The sequence below is a fragment of the Candida jiufengensis genome (genome assembly GCF_024610255.1).
Source record: "Candida jiufengensis strain CBS 10846 chromosome Unknown scaffold1, whole genome shotgun sequence".
NCBI classification, from domain to species: Eukaryota; Fungi; Ascomycota; class Pichiomycetes; order Serinales; family Debaryomycetaceae; genus Lodderomyces; species Lodderomyces jiufengensis.
In genome coordinates, this window is record NW_026261562.1 from 1,537,129 (window position 1) to 1,549,168 (window position 12,040).

The window sequence follows — 12,040 nt, forward strand, 5'->3', positions numbered from 1 at the left end:
ATTTATTATAATACAATATACATTTTATCGATATATTTAAAAATTGAAAACTAAAATTATTTGACTTCTCTATAAAAAGATTTGATCAAATTCTTGAAAATCTAAAAGTTCATCAACTTGTTCTTGTGATAATGAACTTGATAATTCTTTTAATTTGTTGATACATATATTCTCCAATGTAACAGCATCTTGATAAACAAATGATCCTTCTTCATTATACTTTTTAGCATTACTAAACATTAAATGAATATCTTCTAAAAACTCTCTAATTTTGGTGTATGTATTAGTTGAAGTATTTCTTTTGATGACATCAAGTGCAATTGGATGTTTAATTAAAATATAATAGTCTGGATATAATTTTTTAGAAGGTTTAACTAAGAACAAATCACTTAATTTTCTACCTTCTTCATCTGTGTGATTCATTATGAGTCCTAAAATATTTTCAATTTCATTCTGTAATCTTGCTCTTTCGTCTGGTGTTAATGGATCTATCGATGGTGTTGGTCTTGATAATAATGAACCTCTTCCTCTTCCTCTTCCACGCCCAACACCACGGCCGCGACCTCTACCTCTGCCACCGCCTCTTCCTCTAGTACTAGCTGTTGTAGGCGCTGTGTTGTTGGTGGTTGTTGTTTCTGATGGAGTGGTAGTAGTAGCAGTTGATGGAGCATTAGTTTCATTATTTGATCCAACTTCTGGAGTATCAAGTTTTTGTTTTTTTGAGGTGGTTGAATCTTCAGATTCGTCTTCAGCTAAACGCTTTGAAGATGATGAATCTTCACCATTTTCAGTATTTGATATATAACTATCTTCTCTATCAAAAGTAGCTCTGGCTCTACCTCGACCTCTTCCAGGACGACCACGACGACCAGATCCTCTACCTCTAGTTGATGGAGTTCTTGATTTTATTTCATCATCACTATCTAAATCATCATCTATTTCTTCTTCACTATCATTATCTGAAACAACTCCATCGATTTGTTTTAACCATTGTTCTTCAGTTAAATTATCATCATATTTAGTAGTTTTTCTTTCTCTTGCTCCACGACCATAATCTTCAGTTGATATATCTTCTTTTTTCAAAACTTCTTCAGGATCCTTTCTATAAATCGGTGGTAATTCTTGTTCTGATAATAATCTTGATGGGTATGTAGCATCTCTTGTTGCAATATATCTTTCTTCGTCTAACCTTTTAAAGGTCTCCAATTCTCCTTCATTTCTTGCGATAATTTGATTTAATTCATCATCATCTAAATCTTCTTCTTTTTCATCTGATCCTCTATGTTTCTTTTCATCTTCTTTTTCAATTAATGCTCTCAACATTGCCTCTTGTTCTTCTGCTGTTGATTTGTTATCAAATTTACCCGCTTGAATAACTTTACCATCAATTTCTAATTTTGCATGAGCTCTTTCCAAGATCATTTCTTCAACTGAGTTTTCAGTAATTAATCTTAATATTCTAACTTCATTCTTTTGACCAATTCTATGTGCTCTATCTTGAGCTTGTAAATCTTGATGAGGATTCCAATCGGTATCAAAAATAATAACCGTATCTGCAGTTTGTAAATTTAAACCTAACCCACCAGCTCTTGTGGATAACAAGAAACAAAAATAATCTGAGTCTGGTGCATTAAATAATTTTAACAATTCAGTTCTATCGTCAGCTTTAGTACCACCATCAAGTCTCATATATTTCATTTGCCTAAGTCTTAAAAAATCTTCCATAATATCCATGACTTGAGTCATTTGGAAAAAAATTAATACCTTATGGCCAGTTAATTTGAATTTTGGTAATACTTTATCTAACAATTCGAATTTACCTGCAACTCTCCAAATTAGATCATTATTTTCAGACGTTGGATTTATAAAATTTTCAACATCTTCATAAACAAAAGGATGATTACATATTTTTTTCAATTGCATGATTTGATTATTGGCATTTTTAATTGGAACAACAGCATTATCATCTTCTAAATCACCAGCATATAACACATTGTAACGTAACATTTGTTGATATAATTTAGCTTGTACTGATGACATCTTACATTTAACAACTTTTTCAATTTTATTTGGTAAATCTTTTTCAACATCCTTTTTCAACCTTCTTAACAAGAATGGTCTTAATACTTTATGTAATCTTCTAATAACCAATAAAGTTTCTTCTTCACTTAACTCGATTTTATCTTGACCACCAGTATTAGCGAATGGTGTATTAAACCATTCATCAAAAGATTTTACCGAATTAAAAATTTTTGGTAAAACGAAATTTAATAATGCCCATAATTCAGGTAAATTATTTTGTAATGGAGTACCAGTTAAAATTAATCTATAATCACTATGATAATTTGTAGTTAAAGTTTCAGATAACTTGGAGTTCGCATTTTTCATACGATGACCTTCATCAATAATCATATGAACCCATTTAACTCTACCTAATAAAGCTTTATCTTTGATAATATATTCAAAAGTTGTTAAAAGAATTTGAAAATTACCCATTTTGATATCATGTTGTAAAACTTTTCTTTGATTTGGTGTACCTTTGTAAGTAATCTTTTTAACTGAAGGTGCCCATTTTTCAAATTCAAGATTCCAATTTGTAACTGTTGATAATGGAACAATAACTAAATATGGCCCAGAAATTTTTTTGACTTCAATTAAATAAGTTAATAATGAAATAGTTTGGATAGTTTTACCTAAACCCATCTCATCTGCTAATATACCATTCAAATGATTATTAAATAATGAAACCATCCATTGTAAACCTTTTAATTGATACTCTTTCAAAGTACCACCAATTAAAATTGAGGGTTGTTTGGTAACTTCTTCTTTAATTCTATGAGCAACATTATAATAATCTGTTTTTTCTCTTTTATCATCTTCGTTGACTGCTGCGGTTGGTGCTTCTTCGTCAGGATTTTGACCAGCACTAGCAAGATTTTCTTGAGCTTCTTTCTGTTGTGATTGAACAGCTTGTGCTAATGAATCCAAAAATTGATTAGTTTGTGATAATAAATGAGTAATTCTAGTATCTTTTGTGTGATCTAAGAGTTTTAAATAAGCTTCTTCATCATTAGATTTCAAAGCTTGTAAACGTTGTTTGGCCATTCTTTCAAGTTTCTTTTGTTCTTCTTTAGCAGTTTGAGCATGGAAATTAGAAACTTTGCTGATGAAACGTGAAACTTTTTCTTGTCTTTTGGTAAATTTAATGGTGGTTCTATTAGTTGAATTTAAAACTTGTTCAACAATCATAGTATGTTTTTTAGATTGTTCTTCCATTTGTGATTCTAATTGAGTACGATACAATTCTATAGTTAATGCAACACTTTCCATTGATAAAGTATTAAATCTGGCCAAAAAGTTTGGATGCGAATTTGGGAGTAAAGATTTATTAAACCACATTTGAGTTAATACTTTACCTCTCGCTTCCTTCTGGTTCGCTATTATTTCCAACAGATTAAGTTTAGTTTGTAATTCTTTTCTTCTTTCAGATTCTGCTTCATCTATCATTGATAATCCTTTTTTAATTGAATCTTTTTCCATTTCTATACTCAATAACATATATAGCTCTCGATTGACAGCTATTTGACCCATATCAATTGTATCTGGCATTAAAGATGGTATTTGAAATCTACTTTGTGGTAAATATAAAGTACTTAATGGAACATCTTTTGCATGTTCTCCCACTATATCTGCAATTTGGAAAGTATCAACTTCCGTAATTGGTTCGGTAATTGGAACTACTATTTTTTTCTCTTTATTGCTTTCATTAACAACTTTACTAAGAAGTACTGGTGGTGAAGGATCAGCAAATACATATGGAGATTGTTGAGTTGGTTGCGGTTGAGATTGAGTAGGTGGAGCAGACACATTCAAATTCGTTGGTTGATTCACTTGGGGCTGGAATTGAGTTTGATTTGGAGGTGGGCCATTCTGTGAAAATTGTCTCATTTGTTGTTGATTTGGCGGCACTGGTCCTAGTTGTTGTTTTTGCGGAGGTATTTGTTGCTCTTGTTTTATTTGATTTTCCTGCATTTGTCTTTGTCTTTCAGCTGCTAATCTTTGCTCTTCTTCTCTCATTTGTTTTTTAGTCATCTTTTTAGGTTGATCTTTGTTCTTTGGTTTTGGTCCCCTTTTACCTTTCTTCTTCTCAGGTTCAGGTTTCAGATTGTTGACGTTGGTGTTATTTGGTAAATTAGGTGTATTTTGTTGCATTTGTGAAGTAGGTGGTGGTTGTTGAGGAAATGGTTGACTTAAATCAACACTTGCATTATTTTGCTTTGAAGCTGTTGCTGGTAGATAATTATCATTTGGATAAGATGAAGCAGGATTAGTAACAAATGATATTAAATTAGTTGGTATTGGATTTTGATTAGACTTTACTAAATATTTTAATGCTTGAACTTGAGATCTAAATAGTTGTTGTTGTTGATTTGTAAAAGCAGATTCTGAGTTGGTTATTGGCAGTTGTTGATTCATTAACCAGTTGTTGTTGGGAACTTGATTCTGCATTTGTGATTGAGGTGGTTGAGATCCATTATTTTGTATTTCTTGATTATTACCAAATTGAGGAGGAAACCTATCATTTGTAAAATTGTTATTAGTGTTATTATTAGTTATGTTGGCAGCAGCAGCAGCAGCAGCTAGATTTGAATTTTGAGATAGTGGAGTTCCATTAGCAGAGTTATTTAGATTTATCCCAATAGCTGGTGAATGACTTGGTTGAGCAGAAAATTGTTGATTATTAAAGTTATTATTATTATTGTTATTACTTCCAAATTGTTGTTGAGGTGTTGGTGGTACAGGATGTTGTTGATGAGGAGTTCCTTGTTGAGAAGTCTGACGGTGTTGTTGCTGTTGCTGTTGTTGTGTTTGATGTGCTTGCTGTTGTTGCTGCACTTGTTGTTGTGGAGGAATAGGTTGTTTTCCCATATTTTGTTGTTGTTGTTGTTGTTGTTGCTGTTGTTGATATTGTTGTTGCAATTGCTGTTGATGTTGCTTTATAGTATTTATAGTTTTATTTAATTGAGTAAATTCAGGTACATTAACAACTTGATCACCATATTGTTCTCTTAATTGATGCCAACGTTGAACTATTTTTTGAATTTCCTCTTTTGTCGGCATACGATTCATTTTCGGAAAAAATTTATGTTATGATATAGTTTAGTTATGTTGTATGTTAATTAATTAGTTATGTAGATTTACAATAGATTTATGGTATATTATTGAAATTATTAGATCTGAATGAAAATAAATAATATATAAATAGTAGTGAATGTATAAATTGCAAGTAAAAAATGTGAAATAGTATAATGAGAAATTAATTCCTCAATACACAAATCTTAAACAATCCAAAGATCTTTCTCTATAAAAAACGAAAGATAATAATGATGATAGTTGATTGATTGATTGATTAATTATATTAAAATATTATTATTATTATTATTACTTAGTATTAGTTTTTTCACTTTTGTTTAACAATTTTAAAATTCTTTTATTTACAATATTTTTTTAATTTTAAAGTTTTTTCTTTTTTGTCGAAGGTTTACAATTTAAGACATCTCAATAAATGAGGAGAATTCTGGAATTTTTTACGACAAGAAACCCCAGAATACGACAATAAACTTATATACAAAGTAGAACAAACAATATGTCAATAACATGAATCTACAACCTGTTGGTCGTACTAAATTAATGGTCTTAAATATATTTATATATTAATGAACTTCTAAAACAATTTACTAAATAGCTAAAATTAGTGAGTTTAAGACTTCAAAAAGTTATACGTTAGCCTGTGCTAAAAAACTTTATGATTAATCTTATAGTATACCAATCATTATTTTACAATCTATGATATTTTGAAATATGAATTAACGAGTGAAAATGCTCGCTGATTAGTAGAATTGATTAGTTTTGAACCAAACTCGCAACCAGTTCATGAAACAAACAATTGTTGGTTCCCAAGAACCATCATTTTTAAAAAATTCCTATGGTCTCCACAATTGGCCATTACCTCTTGGTGCATAATTAATAGCTTGAAACTTCTCCTTTTTAATATATCCATTGACAGAATTATTATCAATTTCTTCATGAACAGCACCTTCATTAGCTATATAAGTTTTAGGATTTCCTGAATTTCTTCTATTACCTCTTTTGTTATATTTAAAATTTAATTTGGGGGGTTCTTGATCTATTGTTTCATATTGATATAATGTTGTTGTATCTATTTTACTTTGTAAAATATTGTTGATTTCAATTTCATCATCGTTTAATGAGAATGGATTATATATCTTAAATGAATTAACGTCGTAATTTTGAAATATTAATAATTCTGCTTCGTTAACATTTACACAATCTATTCCAAATGATTGAGCCCAAATTTTAGTTATTGAATCTTCAGTTACTAATTTCCATTCTTCTATACTATTTCTCTTTTGTTGTGAAGAATTAGATGAAGAAGGTGGTGATTTTTCTAAAAATCTTTTATATATACATGTTCTAATTAAATACTTTAATCTTGGAGGCATTTCAGCAAATGAATTTGAATGTTGTAAAGCATTTTGATACGAAGGAGAATTTTCATAATGAATTTGAAATTTATTATCGTGAATTGAATTTTTCCTTTCTGATCTTGTTCTAAATTTTTGATTGTTTGTTTCGGTTGTTATTGGTTGTTGTGATGGCAATAAACTTGATTCAAATCTTGTCTTGTAATTTGGGAAATCTTTAATTTTTGGTGAATATACTTTGTATTTAAGACATTGATTCCATGATGGTGTATTATCATTTGGAGTTTCTAAATTTACATTATACTTAATTTGATCATTTGGTTGATTCTCATTATTCAAGTTGTTCTGATCTTGATAGTTATAGTTTTCAAGATGTTGATCAATAAATTTTATAGCTTCTCTTGCATTTGTTGCACTTATTGAAGTTCCCTTTTTAACAAATTCAAATTCATGTAAAGTATAAGATGGTATATACAAATTTAATAAAATAGGATCTGAATTTCTATTAAAATTTTGATTAATATATTCTTCATTAAACCATCTTTTGATATTTCCAATACCTCTTACAAATGCTGTTTGATCTAATATTAATTTAACTTGACGTAATGGATATTGGTTGTAAATTTGATTATTATGGTTGTTATTATTATTTGAATTTTTAGGTCCATTTGTAATTAAATCAATTAATTCATCTTGTAAAAATCTTTCACCTGGATCAGAATCATAATCTTGAGACATGATCATGAAATGATGTAGCAGTGGATTGTTCAGGTATAGTTTCTGAAGATATTCAAGTTCAAAGATTCTCCTTTTTAAAATATGAGACATTTTTACGAAGTAAGAAAAAAAAAAAAAAAACTTAGCACCACCATGTAGAAATGATTTAAATGATGTATAATTATATTTTGAAATAAAGATTAAGAGTTCATAAAGCTTTTTGAAATTTCAAACCAACTAAAGGCTGAGAGATTGATTCGGAATGTACATTCTTACTAAAAATACAATATAGACGAAAGATTTGGTCTAAATAAAGATCTTTTGATCTTAAAAACTTCACAACAAGTTAGTAATAATATTCAGGCAAATTTCAATCAAATCTCTATAAGCTTTTTTTGGTAAATCTTGCAAAATATATAATCAGATAAGTTTAGTCAAGGGTATAAGCATTGAGAAAAATCTCTAATATTAGAGATGCCAGAAAAAACATATTGATTAAAAACAAATTTCATCCTATTATATATATTGCTATTTTCCTTCTTAAAGATTTGAATGATATTGATTTTAAAAATAAATTTGAATTATTCATACCCTTTAAATCTTTATTTCTATTGGTTTTATGATTGTAAAGTCACTTTGTTTCTTGATTTGAGCGAAAGAAAAAACTTGAACTAAATACAATAATAAATTTTTTTACTTCCCAATTTGATTTTTCTTAATAAAAAATTCATATATAAACTTTTTTGGTAAATGTTACACGAATTACTTTTTATATATAAAATATTTGCAACCAATTTTACTTCACAAGTTATAATCTCTTGAAGCAATACCGATTTATGAAGCTTATTTATTTATCGTGTATAAGAGACTGCTCAAATGCAAGTTTTTTTGGAATTGATTTGTTAATGGTATGATTGTTCGTAAATATCAATTATTTCGTACTGATATCCAGCCAAAATTTGACTTTTTCGTTTGATAATTTGAGATTTAAAAGGATCATCGAATTTAGTTTAACTAACCAAATCATGTCTATACTTGTAATTATTACTTGCAAGACATCAAGTTTGGACAAAGAAGGATCGTCGGATTTAATTGTTGTATTTTAAATTCATGAGCCCCAATTAGTAAACGGAATTGAAACAATCACAAAACAAATTATTTATCGTCAAAAATTAATTCAATTAAAATCTATTGTTGTTTCATCAAATTTTCATTTAGACCTAAAAGAAGAAATTTTTCTGAATTATTCGTAATTGATTTGATTGTAAAGAAAAGAATAAAATTTTACGAGAAGTTTTATAAATAAGATTGTCTTGGATATATTTTATATATTTCTTATATTCATTTAAAACCCTTATGTTTCAAAAGTTTATAATTCCAGATCAATCTTTGTACTAAAAATAATGAGTAAATTAAATTTTTTAATCCATGGACCCTTTAGTTGATTGAACTACTAGATCAAATATATATTATTCTTTAATTAATAGGATCATGGGGATTAATAATAGTTGTTGTTAGCCAGCCCTTTACCTACATGTATTTTTAATATATTTTATTAATTTAAGTTGTTATACATTTTGATAAAATCAATTTTAATAAAAATCAAATTTACCTAATAAAGACTAAATCAAAATAAATTGGTAGCTGTCTCGAACATATACCCATTAAAAAATATTTCAAAAATTTAATTTATTTACAATTAATTTATTATCAATCCAGCCTCAACTTTGCATTGTTTGTTCTTTCAGATTTACATTGTTCTATTATAGTTTTATATAAAACAAGTATCTTTTTTTTTAATTTTATTTCATAGATCAATTTTTTTACATGAAAAGTTTTTAATGGTTTGAATATACCATTTGTATAAAATCAACAGTTTTTCCACAACTTACAATTATAAACAAAGCATAATCGAGCTTTCACAAAAGTCCGTTTTAAATTCATCTTTCAAAATCACAAGATGACACTGTTACCAACCACTCCAATTAAAGCATTTAACACCACTTTACAACAAAATAATCAATTAACTCCAATATCATCAAGACAACCACAACAACAACAACAAAGAAGTCCCATTTCATTAAATCAAGAACACAAAAGGAGGGCTAGATCTTTATCACCTGTAAAAAATTCTAAAAATAGACATAGTATAAATGGTTCAATAAATTCTCAAGATAATGATGATATAAGGTCAATTTTTAATTCCCCCAATTTAACACCAACTCAATTAAAGAATATATATAAAAATCCATTATCTTCAAAACTACATATAGTTGCTCATGGTAATCCTAATACAAATATAAATCAAAATAAATATATAATACCGATTCCATTAACTTTAAAGTTACCTCCAAAATTGAGTTCTTTAAATTCAAATTCTACAGAAAGTATGACAAATTCATCTGCGGCTTCAACTATTTCATCAAGATCAACTTCACCAAAAAGAAGTGGGAATTCACCAATAAGATCTAAGCCAAAACAAACAACTTTAATATATACACCACAAGGGTATGAAAAAGTAGATATATCACTGTCATCAGAAGATGATGAGATAAGTGAATCAAGTTTTGATAGGTCCACAAATTCATTAACTGAACAAAACCTATCAACTAATTTAAATCAATTTTTATCAACATCAATGAAGATATCACCGTCACCACCATCAGTAACAACAAACAATACAAAATATCTGAAATTAGCATATCAAAACAAAGAAGCAGATGAATTAAGTATGATAGAAGAAATGTCAAATTTTGGTTCAAGAAGTTCAAGTATTTTACTCAAATCAAAATCCATATCTCAAAAAGATATAAATCATAAACCAAGTAAAAAATTACCAGCATTACCACCAACTTTTGAAGATTTTACCACACTTAATAAATCACAAGAACCAAAATCACCTAGAAGAAAACCACCACCATCACCAATTGATTCAAGAAATGGATCAACTGATTCAGTAGTAAAACCATTAAATATATCACATAAAAGAAATCAGTCACAACCACAGCTTTCGCAACAACAGAACACAGCGAAATCAGTAACTCAAGCTCAACTTTTATCAAAAGACTTACCTCGAAATAAACTGGAACTTCGACCACGTTGTTTCAGTGATGAATCTCAAACTACATCAGTAAGTTCATTTGGTTCACCAGGAGATTTTGCATCATTTCAAAGATTACATAGAAAAACACCACCAGTTCCAATTTACAACAATCTCAATAACGCCAACAATAACAAGACTCAAAAATCCAATATACCTACAACATTATCAACTTTACAAGAATCACCAACAAACTCAAAAGCATCAAGCAGAGTCCCCTCAGATGCAAGCAATTTCTCAGAAAATTCAACATCAAGTATAAACAGTTGGAATTCATTACAAAAATCGATTGATATTACTTTAAGTAGAGAACCAACTCAAAGAACAATGGAACAAATTAAGGAATCATCATCAAAAGAGTCAGAAGAACAACAAGATGATTGGTCAGATACTGATGCGAGTGAAGTTGATGAAGAATTTGAAAAAGATACTACTCCTTTACATATTACAAAACTGATTGAATCTAAAACTACTCCATCACCTACGGAAAATAACGAAACTCCAGCCACAAGTGAAGAACAATTATTTGATAAAAATAATGGATTAGGAATAGCATTTAATTTCCCAAATAATTTCCAAAATATAACAAATAACAAACAACTTAAAACAAAATTATCATCAGACGATGAAACAGATTCGAAATCAATAAAATCAAGGTATAGTTTCTATTCACCATCAGGACAAATTGAAATTCCCGACTTATCAAATAAAAAAATAATGGACCAATTTTCAATAAAATCACCATCTTCAAAAGCTCCTTCTACATACAATGACGCAGTATTTTCAGATAGAAATACCGTTTCATCAGTTTCTGAATATAGTTCAAATAGTAGTCATCAACAATCTAATATTAGAATACCTAGTAAAAATGCATTATTTCATTTAGAACAACAATTAAAATTACATTCAATAGAAGATGAAGATTCAGAATATGAATTTACAACCAATACTAAAAATTCATTATATACAACTCCACAAATTTCAAAAACCTTACCTGATTTACAATGTAATTTTGTCAAGCATCCCACTACAGTTTCTCCACCAAGACACAAAAGAGGTAAATCAATGTATAATATAGATATTCAAGATTTCAATTTCACTACAAATCAAAACCCACCACAATTACCAAAAAATCATAATAGATCAAAATCAATAGATCCTTCATTACCTTTGAATAGACACAGAAGAGGTAATTCATTTGACGCTTTGAAACAAATCCAAACCGAAAACAATAAAATCATCAACCAATCACCAATAAAATCCACAACTCATAAACCTAACAATGCAATAGCAGAAGAAATGAATATCAAAATAGCAGAACCACCAAAACCAATAAACTACAAAATTGATTTCAGAGAAAACAACAATAACGATACTCGATTCGGCAATTACAATTCTACCCCTAAATCCATCAAAAAGACCAACCGAAAAACTTCAAAAAGCGACGATAACGAAAGCATAATCGTAGATCTCACAAAAGATCAATACGAAGTGTTTACAATCCAACGTCAAAATTCAACAATCTCATATAAATCTACAACTGAAGTATTTAAGGGAAAAGAAGTGGAAGTTATATTGGTTGAAGAAGAAGATGAAAAAGATGATGAGTTATTAAGTATTTATTCAAAGTATAGGAATAATACTTGGGTTTTTGGTAATGCAAAAAGATAGAACTAATTTTAGACGAAAAAATAGATATTATTTATTAAATTGAATA

The 12,040-nt window shown here is 28.6% G+C and overlaps 3 protein-coding genes across 3 annotated transcripts; 1 reads left to right on the forward strand and 2 right to left on the reverse strand. All coding sequences in view use genetic code 12, as the record gives it.

The window, feature by feature from the left end:
- Positions 1-69: 69 nt before the first annotated feature.
- Positions 70-5,130, reverse strand: SNF2 (SWI/SNF catalytic subunit; the record flags this gene model as incomplete). Its single annotated transcript, XM_051765129.1, has 1 exon — positions 70-5,130. The coding sequence occupies one exon, from the start codon at positions 5,128-5,130 to the stop codon at positions 70-72; it is 5,061 nt and encodes a 1,686-aa protein (XP_051618473.1).
- Positions 5,131-5,984: 854 nt separating this feature from the next.
- KGF54_004432 (uncharacterized protein) lies at positions 5,985-7,244 on the reverse strand (the record flags this gene model as incomplete). The annotated part of the gene is made up of 1 exon (XM_051765130.1): positions 5,985-7,244. The coding sequence occupies one exon, from the start codon at positions 7,242-7,244 to the stop codon at positions 5,985-5,987; it is 1,260 nt and encodes a 419-aa protein (XP_051618474.1).
- A 1,939-nt stretch (positions 7,245-9,183) lies between these two features.
- On the forward strand, positions 9,184-11,994 carry KGF54_004433 (uncharacterized protein; the record flags this gene model as incomplete). The annotated part of the gene is made up of 1 exon (XM_051765131.1): positions 9,184-11,994. The coding sequence occupies one exon, from the start codon at positions 9,184-9,186 to the stop codon at positions 11,992-11,994; it is 2,811 nt and encodes a 936-aa protein (XP_051618475.1).
- Positions 11,995-12,040: the final 46 nt, after the last annotated feature.